At 44.9% G+C, this 23,418-nt stretch overlaps 2 protein-coding genes across 2 annotated transcripts in view; one reads left to right on the top strand and one right to left on the bottom strand.

Moving 5' to 3' along the window:
• sox5 (SRY-box transcription factor 5) overlaps positions 1-23,418 on the bottom strand; it is an 81,263-nt gene that overhangs the window by 7,355 nt on the left and 50,490 nt on the right. The window contains exons 7-11 of the mRNA XM_079655684.1: positions 22,162-22,276; positions 21,931-22,025; positions 10,389-10,550; positions 5,164-5,350; positions 1,756-1,931 (exon numbers count right to left, since the gene is read on the bottom strand). Of these exons, the coding sequence (XP_079511810.1) occupies positions 1,756-1,931; positions 5,164-5,350; positions 10,389-10,550; positions 21,931-22,025; positions 22,162-22,276 (735 nt within the window). The remainder of the gene's footprint in view (positions 1-1,755; positions 1,932-5,163; positions 5,351-10,388; positions 10,551-21,930; positions 22,026-22,161; positions 22,277-23,418) is intronic.
• Positions 14,196-17,209, top strand: LOC307022586 (piggyBac transposable element-derived protein 3-like). The gene is made up of 3 exons (XM_079655427.1): positions 14,196-14,445; positions 14,926-15,979; positions 16,131-17,209. Exons 2-3 carry the CDS (start codon positions 14,926-14,928, stop codon positions 16,859-16,861), a joined length of 1,785 nt encoding a protein of 594 aa, XP_079511553.1. The 5' UTR covers positions 14,196-14,445; the 3' UTR covers positions 16,862-17,209.

The raw sequence follows: 23,418 nt of genomic DNA, 5'->3' as shown, positions 1-23,418 counted from the left end.
AGAGACCAGATGAACAGGAGACAGAGTGGATGACAGCCTAGTCTGACATTAAGCCCCAGTACAGTACATGAGAAAAGTGGATTGAATGGCTGACACTGGAGCCAAGACACAAAGTAGCGACAAAACTAATCCTCTGAGTGTGTCAGAGATGACACTGTTGTAATGCTGAGAGCTCGCCGGCTGCACAAAGCCACGGGCCGACGTGCAGCGCGTGGCTTTCGGAAGCTGAGAGTCGTGTTTTCTCCCAAATAAAGTCATCTAAAATATTACATCTAAACATACTTTAACTTATAAGGTCTTAAAGAGTATATAAGACTCCATGACAACAAAATACAAAGCATCTGTTATTCTTAGTTTTAAATTAAAAACTGAAATCGACTCTCAAAATTCATAATTTGCCCCATGTGTACAAGTCACAATAAATAGAAAACCTATTTTTGTCCCACCTCATTTCACTGGATGATAACATACTCTATTATTACCAGATGTAACGAAAATTATGTAATAAAACTATGTCTAATATTTAATTGTATAACAGCTTAAAACCTCCATCTAATGCGATGGATCTTTGAAACACGCTGTAAAATATGCTCCTGACAATCAGCAGCCTTCCCCGATGTTCCCTCTCTTCCCAGGAGAGTTGCCGTGGTTTAAATCGAATTGGCAATTAGACTGTTTATTTTTACTGTATCTACAGTATACTGATAGTTACACTCTGTCTAAATGTGGATAACAACCTCAGTAAAACACATCAATCAGTGTGGGTTGGTCTGTCTGAGACACATCACAGGAGAGAGGGAAAAAAAGAAGAAAGAGACAGATAGAGCTGTTGAATGTCAGCGGTGCAGATGCTTCAAGCACACTGTTGCTCTGTAAGTATGTGTGTGTGTGTGTGTGTGCATGCGCGTGCACCAGCTGACTCCCAATGTGTTTAACAAATAACCGCAATTTAGCCACGCTGCTGAGGAGCCGGCGCCGTCACTTCACATTACCGTCTCCCCAACGCTCCGCTCTGCCACACACACTGCCACACACACACTGCCACACACACACTGCCACACACACACTGCCACACACACACACACACACACACACACACACACACACACACACACACACACACACACACACACACACACACACACACACACACACACACACACACACACACACACACACACACACACACACACACACACACACACACACACACACACACACGCGCAAGTGGCCCCGCAGTGCGCCTTACAGACACACTCATTACCTCCGAGACGCCTCTGGTTTTACCTTATCTGGCCCTGTTTAGCCTCAACACATTTCAGCGAGCGCGTTGAACACCGATTTCCCTCCTACACGTTGCAGGAGGGATGGCATGTGGCAAGACAAATGATTACACACTGACAATGAGACGGCGCAGCTTGTGACAACTTTTTTTGGGAGAATTTACAAATGTGAACCTTTGGAACCAGTTGTATTATTTTTCTATTGACATAATCCACACAGTTTTTGATGCAATTGATGAGTGGGAGTTATTTGTCATAAACTGTTTTTTTACAGATGCAGAATTACATTAATGAAGATTGTATTATAATACGTATTTTAATCAAATTGTAGACCAAATATAAATGGTATCACAAAGTGACAGTTGACCTTTTAAACATCTGTTATTATGGATTTAGATTGAATTCATACAGTCCCCTGTTGCTAAGGTGACAACACATTCTGATGCTGTGGTACTGAGGTAAAGCTGTTTACCTTCTCTGATCGTCCGTTGTTGAGGCTGAGGTTGCTGACGGCGGCCACCTTGGCGTCCAACACCTGCTGCTCCCTCTTCAGCTGCTCCTTCATCTGCCGCGCCTCGGCGAAGGCCTTGCTCACCGCCTCGTGGTCGCTCAGGTAGGCGGTCGTGGACAGTGACGACAACAAGTCTGCTGAGACACGTTCAGGGACACGGGGAGAGGAGATTAATTTGGTTTTGTGTATCCATTAGTAGTGTGTGAAAGAGTCATTTCACTTGAGTGGCTCTGTATCTGCTGTATCTGTAATGTCAATGTACTTAAGTGTAATAAGAGCATACCAAATAGATGTGCGTGTGTGTTCATATTTCGGAGGAAGGCAGGAGGCTTTCATCCAGAATAAATCTTCCCGTGAACCATGAGGTAAAGACATTAACATATACTTGATGAAGGGAGTTTTCTGGTGTGTGTGTGTGTGTGTGTGTGTGTGTGTGTGTGTGTGTGTGTGTGTGTGTGTGTGTGTGTGTGTGTGTGTGTGTGTGTGTGTGTGTGTGTGTGTGTGTGTGTGTGTGTGTGTGTGTGTGTGTGTGTGTGTGTGTGTGTGTGTGTGTGTGTGTGTGTGTGTGTGTGTGTGTGTGTGTGTGTGTGTGTGTGTGTGTGTGTGTTTCCTTCTCTCTCAGACTCACACTGACCACTTCACTGTGGAGTTGTGAGTCACAGTGTGCCCCTAGCTAGCCTCGCTACACGCTGCCCACAGCTTCCTTCACCTGCTGGCAGCGGTAAACACACACCACGTCTGTAAACACCAGCACTCCCTCTCAACTTCCACTCCTCTAAATCCAATTAAAACACCCATCTTTCCACACGCACACCAACACACCTCTTTTGATGTGAACCCTCACAGTTCCACTTTGAAGAGAGGTGGCCACATGACTCTTATTACGGCTACAAAGTCCTGCTAATTTCCCCAGTTGAGAACATCTGCCCTGCCACATCGCAAAGATCAAACCTCCCCGCTCCTCCTCGTCGCATATTATTTGTATTATTTCCGCAGATTAGTCGCCGATGAGGCATCTGCTCTGAATGTGTTTGTGGGGTTGTGTGCTATCGCCTCTCTCTATCAGGCGGGTTGGCTCCTAACAAAGAGCCGCGGCTGGCTTATGGGGCCTTTATCAGCGTTAATCCGCACCGCTAATGCCATCTCAAGCCAGATTACCAGCTTCAGATTGGTAATGACAGAGCCGTGAACTCTTTCAGAAGTCATAACCGGAAAATCTGGATGTGAGCGGGGCCAAAAAAAATGGAGGGAGAGGACAGAAGAGAGGGCGATGGAATCGGGTGGCAGTCCATTTTAATCTGGAGTCAAACGAGAGGGAAGGGGGGGGGGGGGGGCAGATGGATATTCTCGGGCTCATGGATGTGTGTGCGAGTCTCGCTTAAACTGACAGCGATGCCAACCATCCAGACAAGTGAATGTGACCCAGATAGCAGGGGAGGGGGGTGTCTCTCTCTCTGTTTCTCTCAATCCACACACACACACACACACACACACACACACACACACACACACACACACACACACACACACACACACACACACACACACACACACACACACACACACACACACACACACACACACACACACACACACACCGGTGCAATACCTTTATTTGGCCACCACTCTGGCAATAAGGTCGGGGGGGGGAACTGCAGTTTTGTGATGTGGACGAAGACAAATGTGTGATGGCGGTAGAAGTTAAAGGCGCTGACAGCCCTTCAGTTTGGTTTGAGATGGGAAGATGGACGGATGGATGGAGTAAGGGGGGGAGAGGGAGACATGCCTTTGGGTTGGTGGGTGTCAGAGAAGATAGAGAGGTGAGACGAGTGGGAATAGGCAGATGACTGGAATTAATTCGCAAAGAGTGTTTTTATTCCTTTTTAAGGTTTTAATTTCATCTTTAAAATCATATTTTATAAAGTATATTTTGTATAACTCATTCCTTCTGATAGTGAAGTAAGTCATTCTTTCACTGTAACATTCTTTTTGTTACTTCTTTTTTTTTACATTTTCAAATAGCATGAAAAACTAACGTTCCTGTTGAATTATTTTCTTTTCTTTTAATTTTCACTCCATCCACTGCTTGCGTGTCTGTTTGTTTTTTCTTGTCTGAATTTAAATAACCTGGACACACATTCATCGTACCACCCACACACACACAGACATACAGACACACACACACACACAGACACACTCTCTCCCCACATCAAAACGACCGCCTCTAGACTCTTTTCCAATTTGTCTGCCCCTTCTATCCCCTCTGAACTTGTAACAGGAATCCTAATACAACGATACACTGCAACAACAAACAGGCTGGTGACCGGCTCAACTCAGTGGCAACAGATGGGACCACGAGCTACGGCAAAACCAGGGATCTGCGACGCAAAACACACTGGCCTCCACACACAAATAAATCAGCGGGGATCACACACTAACTTTAAACACTGTAATCCATTTTTCTGAACAAAAAACATCTGGGACCGCAAATCCACTAATCTGATATTAAATCCGCCGATTTGTTGAAAAACAGTGAGATTAGCCAAGAAGTCAGAAAAAAAGGACTAACTGCCTATTGCACAGGAGGAGGAGGAGGAGGTGGGATTGAGTGTGTGTGTGAGCCTTTGTGTGATTTCAGTGTGTGTTAGTGTGTGTGTGCTGTCATTGTGTCATTAATGCTGGGTGTTTGCGCTGTCCTGGCTCATGTAAGAGGCTTGTCTAATCTCATTGGTGATACCTCCTGTCTGTCATGCGTTCCTCTCTTTATTATTCCCCCGCTTCATCGCTCGGAAAAAAAGTGCTAATCCCCATCTCTCTCTCTCTCTCTCCTCACTGCTGTGTCTCTCTGTCTCTTTCAGTCACTAATAAACACATAACAATGGAGCAGCCCCGAGGCAAATAGCGACACGGAAAACAAACCACAAACACACTAATTATAGCCCGTTACATATGTTTAATATTTGAACTATCAGTGTTGCGTGAAAAATGGATTAAGACTACAAAATAGTGATTCATTTATGTCATATTTCATGTACGTGTGCATATGGCCGGGTATGATTATGGTACTGGCAGTCGCAACAATGGCAACACTGAGAGGGGGATGCTATTCTTGTCATCACCACTACCAGCGAATTACTGTTTGTTGGTTTGAACATGTGTATGATTTTTTTTTATCTTCTTCGTCTTATTTTTGTTTTTGGTTATCATTTGTATTCCAACAGCAATGCTGCATCTCCCAAAGTCATAGCTGAATAGAGGACACAACTACAAAAAAAGACCCACCGTTTTGAAATATGTTTCAACCTTTCTTGCTCCGTCTGTGTTTTGGAGTGCATGTACAGTATGTGATGGAGACTTTAGTCCACTTACCTATGGAGCTGACCCTCGTGGGTGGGCCTCCGATGCTGGAGGGGGCAATGCTGTGCTTCATGTTAGGGCCCAGCTTGGCGGCAGCGGCTGCAGCGACCTGTGGGGAAGTTGGGGGGGAGTTGGGTGACTTGCTCTCGGATGCCTTAGGCTTGGCCGACAGGTTCAGTGGCTGTGCACCCTCACTGTCCTGCAAAAACCAAAACAGCACAGTTTCGCCTGCTGTGACCACCATAGAAATTTGGAAGCAGGAGGCAGGGGTGGGGGGGGGGGGACCCCCTCCCCTTACCTCACCGAGACAACTCGCAAATGAGGCTTTAACACGTACCAATGTAACAGGAGCCCATGCACAGCAATGGGACAGATAACAAGGTGCATGCCACTGCCTGGATCCAAACAGCCCGTCATAAGCAAAACACTTTTTGCAGCAAACAACAATAACCACTGACATTTACATGCAATAAACTGACTTCGTAAGCAGCGAAGTCAAGATGATTCATGCATGTGCACGCTCCACATGCTCAAGTAAACATTCAATGTAATTCTGCTCCTCGACATGCTTCAAACAAGGCCAGCGGTAAGAGCAACAATCACACACCATCTTTCTAAAACTACAGTCTGCGCCTCTCTTTCATACAGAGGAACACCTCCCTGAGTCTGAAGACATGGTGACTTCTCAGCATGAGACGGCGAACAGAACAGAGGACTGTCTGCCACTTCAATGTGCACTTGCTCCATTAGAAACTAGGGTCATGTCTGTGAACATGGCAGTGTGTGAAGGGCAATGCGAAGCAGCACTTTCTGCTTCAAAGACACACGCGCACATTCCCAGGAACCAATCAATAACTTGTAAAGTAGCTGTTTTTTTCGGTCCATGCTTTTGGTGCCAACAATAGTCATATGTATAACTAAGTGCATCAAAATCCAAGCATGTGCGCACACAGCAATAACCTCAAATTGTGACCCTCTAGACAGAGGGCCCCTAAATGAATCGGCATGTGGACCACCGCTCGACGCCGAGGGCTGTTATCTCGTTAATTGTCATGACAACACCACCCCTGCTGATGATCTAATCCAATCAATGGGAGTTTTGGAGGGTCACATGACGGGAAGGAAGGAATTAGATCGCCCTGGGGCCAGCTGTATACAGACCACTCTGTGTAATTAAAACTCCTCAATTAAAAGGCAGACCCAACACGGGGCCGGGGACAGCCTAATGGGCCCGCCAGTAAATATGCACAATGGTGTTTATGTCTATTTAGAAAAACCGTTTGCATTCTTTTGTTTTATTACAATAATATATTCATTATTCCTGGGTTTAGATTTCATAAAACCAAGTGCTAAGCATTACAGGTGTGCCCTATTGTGGCTACATTTAAACCTTAGAATAGAGACATTATTTTATTTTATGGTCATTAGTCTAATTGCTGCTTAGGCGGAGAAGAATCACCATACAGTTGGATCCAAGGAGCTAGTACTGTGTGTGTGTGTGTGTGTGTGTGTGTGTGTGTGTGTGTGTGTGTGTGTGTGTGTGTGTGTGTGTGTGTGTGTGTGTGTGTGTGTGTGTGTGTGTGTGTGTGTGTGTGTGTGTGTGTGTGTGTGTGTGTGTGTGTGTGTGTGTGTGTGTGTGTGTGTGTGTGTGGTATACCCACTCATTAAGGCCGACTTTCCCTGATTCCCACTCCTTGAGTCGTTCTAAGCCTTATGAGCCCCACACAACTCAATTAAGCCCTTCCAATTAAGCCCCTACATGTGTACGTGCCTATGCGTGTGTGCGATCACCACTTTGTGTGTGTGTGCGATGAGGCCTAACCGGATTGTCCTTCATTAGGGGGGTCTTTCTAAATAGACGGAGGACCCCCAAAGATGCCTTGAGTGAGACAATGGGCCGGAGAAGAAGAGGAGAGAAAGGAGGAGAGAAGAACTGAGAGGGATCTTCTCAATCCTGACCCATATTATGGTGGGCTTTGGCTGGGAACGATATTTATTACAAATAGATAATGCCTCCGCCTCTTGTACAGTGGATGGGGGGAGTTTCCTCTCCGCGCCAAGCCAAATCCTATGGTGGGAAGGTGGCCAACCTGCATTATGCCAGTGTGGAGGAATTAGTTTAGACAGTGGAGCTGAGAGGCTTGGACCGAGTTGTTTATGTGTGTGTGTCACTGTGAGACATTGTTCAACAAGCTCTAAATCTCATGGCAACGTGCGTGTGTGTGTGCGTGTGTGTGTGAGTCTGTGTGAGTGTGTATGAGGCCTCTAAAGCCTCTGAAAGCCCTGGAATCTTGAATTAATACAATTGCTTTTGTGTCTCTCTTGGCTGATGAAACAGTCTCCAGCTTTGAGACCGAAAACATGCAGAGTGACAACGAGAGCCAGAGGGACAGGGAGGAAGCAGGAGGGGAGAGATAGTGTGAGTGTGTGTGTGTGTGTGTGTGTGGGCTGTATTTCACTTCTGTGGATGCCGACATGTGAAAGCGACATCAGGGCTCTGCATCTTATCACTGGGGCTGATGGTTCAATTAACAGGACAAGTGTGTGTGCCTCTGCAATTCATCATGGGCAGGCTCCTGTGTGTGTTAAGGTGTGTGTGCTACAACAACTATGTCAGGACCCCAACGTGTTCCTCCCTCCTTTCATCTCTCTGTCTCTCCTCCTCTCTGTTTCCTCCTCTCTTCTTCCCTTCTAGCTGTAAGTGACTGTTTGGATATTAATTATATTGTCATATCTAATTCTCTCAGACAGCAGACAGAAGAGGCAGATTTGACACCGTTCCTCACACTAGGTGGCACCGATTCAAACACTTACTCCTCAAGTACGTGAATGCACTTCACATTTTCTACTAATTTGGAGAAAACCGATGTGTTGACGTGACTTTACCTTGAAAGTCTAGACTGATTGTTTTATTCTCCCTCATTAGAGTAGGCTTGTTGGCACTTGTTCATACTCTTATCCAATAGATGGAAATGACTTGAATACTTGTTATAATACTCCCATGTAAAGCTACTCTGCAGCAATAAAAGTCATGCTTTTAGAGGTTATTCTCATTAAGAAAGATACTAAACATGGCCACACTATTTTTTGATTTAGTGTAGAAATAAAAGGTTGAATAAAAAGGTCATCATGTGTACAGTGCCTAAGTAAATGTGACTGGCCACTGCGTGTGTGTGACTGCATGTCAGCGAATGGTCTACATATGGTGCACAATTTGAATCGCACTATTGTATGGATCTGTATGCATGCCTGCCTACGTCCACTCTTGCGTATAAGAAAGCTGCTGAATGTATGCTGCAGTGATTTGTGCATGGCTATGTGTGTGCGTCTGTGTAGGGACTATTTGGCATGGTGTCTTCTTCAACACCTGTGTATGCATGTGTGCGTTTGCGCACGGCTGTGTGTGTGCGTGTCTCACCCGAGGGTAAAGCACTTAAGCGTTGTGTGCCTGAGTCCAAACAGCTGTGAGCAGAGGCAGGCAGCGCGTGTCTAAATGACTAGAGACCTGAGATAGAGCCCACAGGGGGAGCACACCTCTGAAATATACATGTCACTCACACTGAGAGGAAAAGAGAGTGTTGGAGTGCTGCAGTGGTCAGTCTGGATGAAAGAAATTAAAAAAGTAAGACAGACTGAGATTGAAAGAAATATATATATAAAATGCTACAAAACTCTAGTCTGAAGTTTGTTCACAAACACCAAAGCAGGGCTGCGTTCAATCGGCCAGTTTGGCTCCATTGGGCCTGTCGGGGGGCCATGTGGGGCCACGCCTCCCCACTTCCCCTCCACCACAGGCCGCAGCACTTGCCCCTCAACCCAACTCCATATATATGGTAATAAGAGGAGTGTGTCGGTTGGGCGGAATAGTGTGTGTGTGTGGGTGTGAAGGGAGGGGATGATGGACAAGGAAGCAGGGGTGCAAGCCCCGGGGTCAACCGCATGCTTTAGTCTGGGCCATGGGCTAGTCCTGAACGTATGTTGTGTGTGTGTGTCTGTGGACATTGGGGTTAACATAGGTCCATAACAAGGGGCAAAAAAGAGATTGATGAAGAAGGATGGAGAAGTTAAAGGAAATAAGGAAAGGAGAAGGGAGGAAATAAAAGGAGAGGAGAGAAAAGACGAGGTGAAAATAGGAAAATATTGGAAACTATGTTCAAATAAATCGAATTGTCAATCTCTGATTTTGAGTGTTGTCCTATTATTACACACAGAAGTCTTATCCCATGTGTGTGTGTCTCTGTGTTGATTTGGGAATGGCCACTACACTTGTGAGGGGGTCCGAGGGTGGACAGATGATGGCAGGGGCATGTTGGTTCTGTGTGTGTGTGTGTTTATGTGTGTGTGTGGGGGTCAGGGCCACAACGGCTGACCAGATATTCATAGAATTCCACTTGGTTGGACACAAGACTTCTCCTCAGCCCCGTTGTGCGGCCAGCCGAGAAAACGGCACAAACAGCAATACATCCTCAAATCCAGCGCGGCCATACTGACCCAGCTGGAGGTTAGTGATAAAAGTTCAGCTGTTTGATTTGCAGAGTCACAGTGAGTTTTGTCAGAGACAAGTTGTACCAAGGCATGCATTAGTATGAGGAGCTGACCGTTGCTCTGACACTTGTTTGATTGGTGGAAAAAGGACAAGACTCGGGATGCAACCTGGGACAAGCGTGGACAAACATTTCAGACTCATGCACAATCACTCTCTCGGTCTCTGTCGTAACACTAGAAAGGCCAATGTGTGCACAGTTCAACTGCTCGAGTCATTTATGTCAATATTTGTCCAAAACTATATTCTAATTTTAAACAAATTGCCAGCACAGATAGAATTTTTTAATTGGCTTTCAAAAGAACTCCAATTTTGTAATTTTGCCTCTTTATGTTTAAATAAAAGAATATGACAGGTCAAATCTCTGACAAGAATGTTGCGCTGTTTAATGGTTAATTTGTATTAAATAAAAATGTTTAGCCTATAGTCTTTTCAAGTCATTTTCTACCTGGAATTTCTTTTTGATTCAACATAATTGACTAATATTGGACACCCAAGCTTGTGAGCCAAGTAATGCACCAATCCACTGACTTTTCTATTATTAAACACACACACACACACACACACACACACACACACACACACACACACACACACACACACACACACACACACACACACACACACACACACACACACACACACACACACACACACACACACACACACACACACACTCTTGGATTTCTCTTACCTTTTTGTTCGGTAGCGGGGAGTTACGGCCCTTGTCGCTCTGTGAGTGTGTGTTGGTGGGGGGGGAGTGGGTGCCCATACTGCCTTGGGGTGGCAGGCTGCCTCCGTGCTGCTTGGCCCCCGGGGAAACCTGCATGGCTGCCAGCTGAGCTGCATACAACTGCTGCAGACAGACAGGTAGAGAGACAGAGAGACAGGCAGGAGTCAAGGTGGGGGGGAGGGGGGGCATAGCAAGAAAAGAAGAGGGGTAAAAGAGAGGGGAGGGGGGGAAAAAGGAGAAGAAAGGGACAACATGAATAAATGAATACTCGAAAGCACAACAAAAAAGAAGACGGCGGCTAAAAAGCTCTGGAAGAAGAGGCCATTAGTGGCCCGGCCTGTTTGTGTGACAGAGAGAGAGAGAGGGACATCTCTACTGTCAGCCTCCCCCCCCTCCCCCCATGGGAGAAGCGCTAACAGCCTCTCTGACAGGCCCAGAGACGGCCATGTCCCCTCCAGGTGCATCGTGGGAGAAAGGGAAAACATTCCGTCTATCGAGGTCACGCCCGGCTCTCGCTCAAGGTGAAAAAAAGTGATGATGGAGAAGGAAAATAGAGATAGAGGGACATTTGTGAAGCTTTATGCCAGATGGGACATGCCAAGTGTCTTTTGCCCCTGCAAAGTTTTTAGCGTGCTGACAATAAGATGCAAAAACACACAAGAACGCTATAAAATAGTCAAATATAAAGATGAACTGATTCAATAACTGCTGTGCGGAACAAAAAAAAACGTTTTCCTCTATTCTTATTTATGTATTTAATTAATTTCCAATTAAATAAAGGCATTATGGCTTGAGCTGCTATGGTGTGAACATACTCGGGAATATTTATGCAATACCATTGTATAACACAAAACAGTCTCTGGCCAGTATTTACACGGCAGACACACACAGCATAATATTCACAATTTGGAAGGAGCTTCAATGTTCATAAACAATTCTTTCTGTCTTCCGTCTTAAAAATCCTCCTGCAATTACTTTCATGTCGGCTAAAACAAATCTCTAAGACGCTGTTTTGTTTTCCCCGAATTGTTATTCCCTCCTCTGAAGAGCAGCAGAACGGTTGTTTAGCGAGAAGTAACTGATGTGTTGTTTTTTTTGAATAGTTATAATTGTTATCATTTATTTCTGGTGGAAGATTTTTCTGGAAAAGGACCATCCTTTTTTGTTTTTTTTAGTTTAACTTCCGTCCTTCTGTTGGTGCTTGGCTGCCGGCCACCGGCGTCAAACAAAGGCTGGTTTATGCAAATGGACAGGGAAGAGATGCTGTCACTGCTATCTCTCTCTCTCTCTGTCTGTCTGTACCTCGCTCTATCTGTCTTGACAGCCACATTAGCTCCTGCTCTCCTCTGCTATCTTAAATAAAGACATTTATCTTTTTTATACAAACAAGAAAAAAGAGGAGACATTCAAATTGGCAGCACACACTCAAGACAAAGAAGTCGTTTTTGGAACAAACTCATATTTGAATTTGAAATAACTTGACTCTCACTCACATGTGGCAACAACACTATTCACTGTCCAACACTGAAACAGTGACTTGCTGTATTGTATTGCTTTAACTGCTTTCCCAAACTTTTAGTTTACTCTTAAATAAGATACATGTCCTTGTAAAAAGATGAACTGCTTTCTGCATTTATATATAGAAATGAATGCAAAGTAGCTTCAACACTGGACGCTTTACATATGCACTTGCATTTGTGTGTTGTCATCCTTCAAAAAAGAAAAAATCAGGAGTTGATGTTTCCTCTCTGCTCAGCTGATGTCATGGACACCGAGGGGGACGCTAATAATTGAGGTACATACAGTACGCAGGGTGCTGCTGCTGTGGAAATCAGCAGGACATCGGTCGTGCTCTGGCGAGTTACGTGAATGCGGTGCGGAGACTGAGATCAGATCAGCCTCCGCTCGCTCATTTCTCTTCAATTAGCCGCACTGTGGCTCCTGGAAGAGAGAGTGGGGGGGGGGGGCAGCCGAGCATGAACACCCCTCACCCGCCCTTCCCTACCAGCCAAACCCCCTAGCAAGGGGACCACAGGCAGTGGGTGTGTGTGTTGGTGTGTGTGTCTGAGCGAGTGTGTGTGTCCTGCCATATTCGGACCAGTGGTTCAAAGGCCTCTTTATTTGCCGAGTGAATTGAGTTCCATTACAAGGCCAGCTCCCGTCACTCAAAGCCCGCGCAATGGGCTGGCGAGCAATGACACACACACACACACACACACACACACACACACACACACACACACACACACACACACACACACACACACACACACACACACACACACACACACACACACAATTCTTACACACACATGCTTGCACACACACACAGAGGGCACTGTAGAGCGCGCCCAGAGCGTCGCCACAACGACATGCATGTCAACAAACAGGAAGTGACAGCGCAAAGCCCCTTGGGGAGACCGGAGGAGCGAACACACACACACACACACACACACACACACACACACACACACACACACACACACACACACACACACACACACAAAGCAACACAATGAGCGAGGGGTGGGGGAATGCAATCGTAGATGAAGGATGGGACTAAGGAATTTGAAATGTCACTCACTGGCAAGGCATACTGCTGAGCTGTGTGTGTGTGTGTGTGTGTGTGTGTGTGTGTGTGTGTGTGTGTGTGTGTGTGTGTGTGTGTTGTGTGTGTGTGTGTGTGTGTGTGTGTGTGTGTGTGTGTGTGTGTGTGTGTGTGTGTGTGTGTGTGTGTGTGTGTGTGTGTGTGTGTGTGTATTTTTTAAGACCTGCTTGTGTTTGTGTGTATGTCTACTGATCAGAAACCCACCATTTCTGTGTGTGCGTTTCTGTGTGTGTGAATGCGAATAAATGAAGCCCGTTGACAAACAGTAAAAAGGTAATATGTGACTGAGTGTTTTTCCAAGAATGATTGTTTGGTATTAGTGAGATTGTACTGTGTCTCTCGTCATCTTAGTAGGGGGGATCATGTTTGTGTGTGTGTGTGGGTGGGTGGGTGTGTGTGTGTGTGAGTGAGTCTTGGTCAATAATCTGCAGCTTTAGTCAGATTACCAGCTCGCCCGGTCTTTGTTGTGAGAGTTAGCGGCGCTTCAGAGCTCTATTGTTTACATGGACACCGAGGACTATTGTATGGATCTCAATGGATTCTTGTCTGTCTGACTTCCTGTCTGTCTGATGTTTTTTATCAGTACGTGTAAAAAGAGTGAGTCAGAGACATTGGACACAAACCCTGTCTTCGCATTTTCTCCTTTGATTCTGTCTCTTTTGTAAGTAACTGAGTAACGATTTGTGATTGAACCAAGCAACAAATGAAGTAAAAACAACCCACAGAGCGAGCTGAATACAGTGGGAAAGTGTTTATATTACAGTTGCTTTCCTTATACCTTTATGGCACAGCCTCAAGGACATTTTATTTTCCTTTAATAACAAACCTTTCAAGTGTTTCGGTTATTTTTCTTTGTGCCAGCTTTAAATGGTTGAAAATAACTTTAAAACAGAACCAAAGAAAGTTAGTTTTCACTTTTATATTTCTACTACTTCAAAACGGCATCCTGAACGTTTGGTTTTCTCATCAACATGTTGAGAGTAATATGTTTAAGTAATTAAAACACACCAATAATTGATTAGAGATTTTATTTATGTGTTTGGAAGTGGTGAGGCAGTTTGACCAGCTATCGTGGCCTATCACTGCTGCCTATTGATTTGCATTGATCCCACGCTGTTATCACAAAATGGCTTTTCCTTACAACTCCAAGCAGCCTTAACCCATAAGAACCTGAGGTGACGCGCATGTCACACACAATTTTAGGGTGTAGCAGGGGTGTCACTTCAAGTATACCCTTAATTTCAACTCATATAGTCCTGAAGCGACACCCAAGTCACATTTCTGAAAGGTCATGTGACCATTGGGATGACCTCATGTTCAATTAGCAGCCACCTTTCCTGACTGTTTTCTCCACAAGCTAACTTCAGTCTGCCAGCTAATTTGCCCCTCTGCCCATCCTGAGGATAAAAGGTAAGATCCATCAAATCCTATGGTTGAAATATTGGATAACATGTTGTTTGTCGAATATAAATCATTGTTTAGACTTTTTATTTGTTATTCTGTGGTAAAAGAGCAAGTAAATATGTGTGTGACATAGACGTCACTGCAGGCATTTAGACTAAACTGGTAAAAAAAATAAGTGTTGTGACCTATATGTCACAATTAGAAAACTTGTCATTATCTGATCAGTTTACTTAATTCAATTATACTCAGTAATATATTGTTATTATATTATATATATATATAGCTAGCTATAACTAGTAATAACTAGTTACTTATACTACTATCTAGCTAGCTACCTACAACATGGCAGGTTTAGGACTAACGTCATGTGGCACTTTACCTCACAGCTGGAAATGATAATTACCGTGCTGTAGGGTAAAGTGCTACCAACGTTACATGATAACATCAGCTGAAAGTCATGATTATTTTCCATATTTTCTTCTCTAGATGAACAGGAAAAATAGGTGGGATGGAGACAAGGACATCCAGAAGATCCTGGAAATAATCCTGGATGGAAACGAAAGTGAGGTGGAGGGATTAGGTGGTGAGGATGAAGATGAGGATGAATTTGATGATCCTGTCTTAGATCCTGATTATCAGGAGGAGCCATATGAGTCGGAAAGCGACATAGGGGAAGAGGAACCACCTCAACCAGAGGGAGAAGAACCTCCTAATGAAGAACCTCCGACTGCAGCATCCCACCGTTCTACTGGCCAAGAAAGATTCTTATGGCGAAAAAAAGCTTTTGAAACACCAGACCACACCTTCAAAGGAGAGAGGGTCCAACCTCCAGATGAGCTCCCCACTCCCCTGCAGTACTTCAGGAGGTTCATTACAGATGAGATGCTTGTGGCAATGATGGAGCAAACCAACCTCTACAGCGTTCAAACCTCTGCCACCCACAAGAACGTGCAGACCACAGTAAAGGAGCTGGAAATCCTAATCGGCATGTACCTGCGCATGGGACTTTGCCAGCTTCCAGGAAACCGTGTCTACTGGGAAAACGACACAAGGATTGGCATGGTCGCTGACAACATGTCACGCGACCGTTTCCAGACCCTCCTCACATCTCTCCACTTCACCGACAACGAGGCTCCATCCAACAGGCAAAAAGGGGATAAGTGCTGGAAGATCCGTCCATGGCTTGACATGTTCCGCAAACAATGTCTCCAGATCACCCCGATGGAGCACAACTCCATCGATGAACAGATGGTCTCGTTCAGAGGAACGCGCTGCCCCATCAGGCAATATGTGAAGGGCAAACCCCACCCCTGGGGATTCAAGATCTGGGCCCGTTGCTCATCCGACGGAAACCTATGTGATTTCCAGGTCTATGAAGGTGGCACTGGGAAAAGAACCACACTTGGAATGGGAGGAGATGTGGTCGTCAAGTTGTGTGAAACTCTTCCATCAGGCCAGAACTACAAAGTGTTCGCCGACAACCTCTTCTCTTCAGCCGCACTGGTGCGAGAGCTTCGTCAGCGGCAGATCTTCTACACAGGTAACACACACACACACACACACATACATACACGCACACACACACAAACACACACACACACACACACACAGGTAATAACAACATACCTATGGTCTCATTCTCCTTTGTTTCTAGTTTTGACTCATCTTGTCTTATTCTTTATGTATTACAGGAACAGTCCGCAGCAATCGCCTGGCTGGATGTCAGCTTGAGGATGACAAGAGTCTTGCCAAGAGAGGCAGAGGATCTTTCGATTGCCGGGTGGAGAAAGAGGGGTCCATGGCCATAGTAAAGTGGCATGACAACAGACCTGTCACCTTGATCTCCTCTCAAACAGCAGTGGAACCACAATACAAAGCTAGGCGCTGGAGCAAACCCCAGAAGGCATTCCTTGACGTCATCCGGCCCAATGTCGTCAAAGAGTACAACACCTTCATGGGGGGGGTGGATCTCATGGATAGATGCCTTCTCCGGTACAAATACCACATGAGATCACGGAGATGGTACATCTACCTCTTCTGGCACACCATCATGGTAGCCCTGGTCAACGCGTGGCTGATCTACAAGAACGACTGCAAGCTGATCGGTGAGAGAGCACTGAATCTAAGAAGATTCCAGGCAGAGGTGGCAACTTGCCTCATCCTCATCCAGGCAAGAAGGGGGCGCCCATCACTTGACATGAACACTCCATCTCCTTCAGCACCTCCCACGAGAAAGAGAGTCCGTGTTGGAGTTCCTGATGATGTCCGTAAGGACCACTTTGGACACTGGCCCGTGAAATCTACCAAGCGTGGCCGCTGCACAGTCTGCAAAACAAATGCAACCACCACCCTGTGTGAGAAATGCGACGTGCGTCTCTGCTTCACAGAAGAGAGAAACTGCTTCAAAGGCTACCATTTCTAAACAGCCAGCAGTAGGCTTGGAAAGGATAGTGTAGGATGACTGGGAGGAGAAGAGGAACGGGAAGTTGTTGAGATTTAGGTGTTGTGGAATTAAAAATATTCCTGGTGATTATTGACACTCTGTTTCACGTGTTCCAAATGGTTCCAAATCTACCAGGCAACATGTTTTTTATTGTTCAGATTGTACTTTTCCTGCTGTTGATCTGAAATAATTTCTAGCCGGACATTGTTTTTTTTATTATTCAAGTGGCATTGGATGTTGATAAAAATAAAAAGTCAGCTACATTCTCAGTCTGATTAATTTTAGACAAATGAAGATTGACATTGACCTAACAGACAAAGATCCACCTCTCACCTGGTCGAGTTTGAAATGTCAGACACCTGGTGTGAAAAATGAATGAATGGCACTTGTTCTACACTAGTAATACATGGCATATTACATATAATAGATATAATACATATTGTATTGTCTCTTGAGGACAGTGTGGGACATGGACATGGTCTTTGAATAGAGTGCAATTGCGTTATCAACACAGGTGAGTCAGGTGAGCACTAATGATCAGTCCCTTGCTGCAGGTGTGGTGCTCTGGCGACACCACTTGACCTTTATTTGATGATAACACCTTCTGGGAAGGTCTTATGGACCTTGGGGAATGGACTTGATATAATTGTTCCTTGGGAAATGTAGATGTTAAAAAACATATGGCATGCCTAGGTGTAGAGATGTTTGGTGGGGGCACTTTTGGGGCCAATAATGGCATGCGGGCCCTTTTGGGGGCAATCGGAAAATGCAAATACTCCTTTCTCTCTCTGTGCTCTTTCTGAGATGGTTTGACCATGACTAAGTCATCTGAAATGGATTCCATTCCTTCTCAGCTTTCCAACCATACATAATATGCCTATGGTAACATCTTTGGAAGCTTCAGAGTTAATGGAATGTGCTCAGGAATGTCAGAAATGTCAGAAAACACTGTACATTTAATAATTTAATTTAACAATCAAATAAGACTGCAGTGACACTGATGTCACTTTTCAGATCTCTGTCATCTGGTGGTGGAATTTAGATTTTTTTTTTAGACATGTGTTCTATGTGCTCTATTCAACCTGTGTTATGCTCCCACTAATTTTTATTGAGCCAGAAATTGGTCCAGGTTCTTATGGGTTAAGGCCAACGAGAAGATACCAACGGTGGAGCAATACTCTCATCTGGGAAAACGCTTCCCTGCACTGTTTCTCTCCTGAGATAAGGGTTTGTGGGGAAACGAGTTGCTCGATTGATTTCTCATTTACCTTCTGTCATCTGTCCCTGTCTGTTTTTTCCTCATCACCCCCCCCCCCCCCCCCCCCCCCCTCCTTCTCTCCCTCCCTCCCCCTGACCGCCTGTCCGTTGTTCGCCCGCCCATCTCTCCGGTGTACAGTGTGGTAATCCAGGACAATATGTTCCAACATCTGCCTCTCCATATGATGCCTGACCCGTGCCATTGACCCTCTTTATGCCACACACACAAACACACACATTTAATCTCTCACTTACATCCACACTTTTTCTCCTCCACTTACCTCTTTCCCCACCATTTCTCTGTGTTTATCCCTTTAGCTGATCATCCTTCTAAATACCTCTCTGGTACCTTTTCCCCTTTATTGCCAATCTCTCCCTCTCTTGCCCGGATGAGTGCATTTTCTTTTTATTCTGTCTGTCCGTCGTAGTCCATTTGTGGATGATATCAATGATATCAAGGGTCAACAGGGAGCCAGATTAACATGCTCTAATGCACAATGTCACACTCATCCCCCAGATTAACACGCTAAATGCCAACCTTGTACACTCGAAAGCCTTGAAAAGCATCTGTAAAGGATTCTGTGACTGTAAGAGCTACTCTGTTGATTTTCTATGAAAGATATTTTACACATGTAAAGAGCTTTACATCATTGAGAGATTAATACATGTTTCTAAGAACTGCACTTAACTCAAATCTGTGCTGTTCAGAGTTTTTATCTAAATCTTTCTATGCATACAGCTTCTACACAGTGTGTTCACTGTAAGAGCCATTGTGTCGTCGCTGCGCCTTCTTCAAATCACAGAGAGAGAAGGGGATTCTGACAGATTGTTTGGCATTATATCAAAAACCCTTTATAGTTGAAACGTTTACCTGAACATGTGTGACTGTGTTTTTAACATACAGCTGTTTTATCAGCTTATAATTGAAATGTTCTACAGTAACTTTATCCACATCAGTTTTTTTTAGATCTCGACAATGTTTCATTTGAATCTTTATTTCGAACAGATTAAAAAAAATAACAAATAAAAAATGTGAAAAACAGAATACCGTATTGTTAAAATACAGTATTTATCCACATTCATGATAATATTTATATATTCAACAAAAAAAGTCTTCATATTAATAATAATAATAATAAATCATGTGTGTCCAAAAGGGAGCAGGACGAAGCAAATGCTTATTAATTCCCACCCCTTACTTGATCAATGATTGTCCTTTAAATCATTATGCAAGTTATTCCTACTTACATTTATACACACATATACAATCATTTCTCATCTTCAATCACCTCTCTTCATTCTCATCGTTTTCCCAAAAAGTGCTTCTGTACATCCTTTTAAACTGAATTATGCTTGTGCTACTCCTGCTCCAAACCATTCCATAAAATCACCCCACAGATTGTTATACTCATACTTCTCAGAGTTGTTCTGACCTTGAGTTGAATGTTCATGTTCATCATGTTCAGTTTAAAAATATCTTAACTTTAAACTACAAATATGGTGTCTGCCATCATTAGCCCCATTGTAGCACCATCCCAAGTGAGTCTATAAAAGCCTTTTGAAAGTGCTGAGGATCCAAAGTTCATGACCTTGGTTGGATTAAATTATTTCCTTTCATTGCTTGAGATGAGACATCCACTCTAAGATGTGAGATGCTTATCACTAAAACTCCAATAAATACATATTTGTACCTCATTTAAGGATTACATTATTATTTGTGTGGACTAAAAAAATTGCTTATGACTTATAACACCTTTTTAAAAAGTGTGTATTTTGAATTCAAGCAATTTTTGGTGTATTTGTTAAAGTCAACATTTTAATGCAGAAATGTAGGAAAATCATGACATAGCACGGATGAGAGATCTTGGCCAGCATTGGTTGGGTGTGTAAAATTAATAACTGTATACACTGACTATGTGTGTATGTGTTCAGTTGAAGTGTTCCCATGTTGAACTGACATATCTGTCGGCATGTTTCCATGTGCTCCTGAATGCAACTGGGATTTTCATTGTCTTCTCTATCTGAACATCTTTTATTTTCAATCTCTATTTGTTTGTGAGTGTGTGTGTGTGTGTTTGTCTCGGTTAAGTGGGTTCATTTGTGTCCTCCCTGCCAAACCGCTGTGTTGCCGTGGCGACCTGAGGCCCAAACTAACTGTCATGTCTTGTCTCGGCGGCAGAAACACCTCATCAAATGAGGGCGCAAAGACGATCCCAAAGGAAATCCATCCACATTGAGACATCTGTACTTGTGTTAGCCTGGGCAAATCTGTTTCTTTCTGACAGGCCTTAATCTCAATGTGCCACTGTGTGTGTGTGTGTGTGTGTGTGTGTGTGTGTGTGACTGTGTGTGTGTGACTGTTTGTGTGTGTGTGTGTGTGTGTGTGTGTGTGACTGTGTGTGTGTCTGAGAGGATTGTAAGAAAGAAATCTGCTAGTGAGATGTTTTTTTGCACTTGTGTCCTCTCACCCCTCCCTGCTGGTGAAAAACAAAATCCAATTGCAAGGTGGACAAAGCCGTTCAACTGGAGATTGAGTGTGTCTGAACACAGCGGAACATATGGACAGCTAGATTGAAGCAGTGATAACGGCACAGAGGACATTATTCTCGGGCTAAACACAGAAATGTGCTCAAACACACGGGTTATAATGAAATCAGTGACGACAGCGGGGTCCGTTCTCCATGATAGAATTACACACTTATTCTTTTCTCCCTGCAGTGTCTAGCATATGGGGCAGCACGTTTGGCTGACCGGTGCAAATGTATTACACACACTCTGCCTCACCTTTAACCCATATTTCACCTCTCATTCCCCTTGTGTATGTACAGTAAGTGAAAAAGATGTACAACAGAAACGTGTGTGAAGGCAGCTGCTTCGCTCAGATGTCATATTTTATGATAATGCATTTCAAGTAGACATGAGGGCCAAGTGCAGCCTGTTCAGGGGCCGAGCCCCACACCGGAGGTTAATGTGTTTCAGACAGGCACACAGGGGGACGCCCGCGCAGGCTCTTAACCCCCGGGAGAGTGGAGCCCCAAAGCCCACGTGGATATGAGTGGAAGTGTGTGAGGTGCGTGTGTGTGTCAGAGAGAGAGAGAGAGAGAGAGAGAGAGTGAGTGTACGAGCAGTGATCGTGGGGTCGGGATTAACGAGCAATAGGCCGCTTATCCACAATGTGCAGACAGGAAGAGGACCAAAGTCAGGCTCACCCTCCTTAAAAGCATCATAACAGATGTTGACTGTTTTTGTTTTTTACCCCTCTTAGGCTTTGTCTCTCTTTCTGCTCTCTTGCTTATTAAGCGGATGAGACATGATTATGACATAAGAGGCGGAGCTGCACACATGAGAGTGGAAAAAAGTTATCCAACATCGTAAATTGAAAGCTGAGAGGTATTTAAAGCCTAACGTCCAGGTGCAAAATGTGACCATCATTTGGATCATGATGCTAACTTCACACACAAAGCTGCCTCTGTGCTGCTGAAAGAGATCTCTTCAGCTTCACCCACACATTAGCTCTGACAGTCAGTCTGAATACTGCCGGACAGAGCCGAGGGCTACGCTAACACTTGTCAGTTCTGTGAGGTTTTTGAGCTCTGATCATTGAGATCATGTTTTGCTAAGATGACTTCACTGTCCACACTTTGGCCGACAGTGACAGCTCTGCACCCCAACACTGTCAGGGGATTTATTCGTTATGGGACCACCCAAGTGAAAAGGAAAATTGAATATTTGTGTGACATTCCCAGAGTTTTGATTGTTGTGGTCATGGACATGATGTCCTGCAGTCTTACCTGGAGTTGAAGGGGTCCCAGGCCTGGTGTGGCGGCAGCCGCAGCAGCAGCAGCAGCCATGGTTGTGGGGATGAGCTGGAGAGGGTAGGGGTCACCTGAAGGAAATCAGAGAAGATCACATTTGTATGTCAGTTTTTGTTTATTTGTACACACCAGGCCCTCTCCATGCCTTTATCTGACTTTCATCCTTTCTCCCTCTTTTCTACATCTTGTCACCCTTTCTCCACTTACCCTCTTCCTCCTGTCTCTGCATCCCCCCTCTCTTTACCCTCATCCTCTTGTTTTTCTCCTCCCTCTCATCCCACCTTTGTCCCTCTGCTTCCCCTCGCCTCACCCCCACCACCACCTGAGTCCCTTAGTGCAGCTGTTAAAGCCGTCCTTTGTGTGTGCTGCCGGTAGGGCCGTAATGAAAAGCCTGATTGTGTGTCCTACTCCTTAATACCCCCTGACAAAGAGCAGCGAGGTGAGGGGATTCTGATAAAGCTGGCCCCAGCGCCGTAATTAAGAGCCGCCACTGTCGATTGCCGCTCTCTTCTCCCCACTTTTTTTTCTCCTCTCAACTGTCTGTTCTCCCGCTTTGTCGGAGCTGCTTTCAGGCTGGCTCCCCCTTTCTCCCTCCTTGTGTCCTTCTTGTTGTCATCTTTCTTTCTTCACAAGTTACTCTCCACCTTTCTCCCCCCTCTTCTTCCCCCCACACTGTCAGGAATGATAAATCAAGAGATGGATGGACGAACAGGGCGGAGGAGATGACAGAAGTGCAGGGAGAAGGAGACAGAGAAGAGGACGAGAGCGGTTTATTAGTGACCAGGTGCAGATAGGCCGCGCTGTAATTACTCCGAGAGGGAGAGAAAAGGTCAGGGATGAGGGGAGGAGGTGAGGGAGGGGAGAGGAGATGAGGAATACTGCACCTAATAATCGTCACATTGAATACAACCTGCCTGTGGACTGCTCTGGTTCACATTAGGACCAATCACAGTGACCTGAGGTCAGAGTGTATGCTAGTGTTACATCAAGGACGCTCTATTCTTCACGGAGGAAAACTTGCTCATGGTGTGACCTTGCATCTCTGACCTCAACCTTCAGCGGTCAGCTTCTCGGGACCTTCTATTGTGTGTGTGTGTGTGTGTGTGTGTGTGTGTGTGTGTGTGTTGTGTGTGTGTGTGTGTGTGTGTGTGTGTGTGTGTGTGTGTGTGTGTGTGTGTGTGTGTGTGTGTGTGTTGTGTGTGTGTGTGTGTGTGTGTGTGTGTGTGTGTGTGTGTGTGTGTGTGTGTGTGTGTGTGTGTGTGTGTGTGTGTGTGTGTGTGAGATAGGCCAAGAATGTCTTTCGGACATATTTTCCCATATAACTCGGTTCTTTAAAAAAAAAAAAAAGGAAAGCAAAGCTGAGACATTCTTTTCTCCAGCGGGGAGGAGGGCAGGAGGGATTAAATAATTATTTCAGGACTGTGTATTCTAGGAGATGGGTCCTTTCTCCTCGCTCCCAGATAA

The sequence above is a fragment of the Notothenia rossii genome (assembly GCF_949606895.1).
Source record: "Notothenia rossii genome assembly, chromosome: 10".
In the NCBI taxonomy this organism is placed as follows: domain Eukaryota; kingdom Metazoa; phylum Chordata; class Actinopteri; order Perciformes; family Nototheniidae; genus Notothenia; species Notothenia rossii.
The sequence above is the reverse complement of the archived record's forward strand: the minus strand, read 5'-3'. Positions and strand labels throughout refer to the sequence as shown.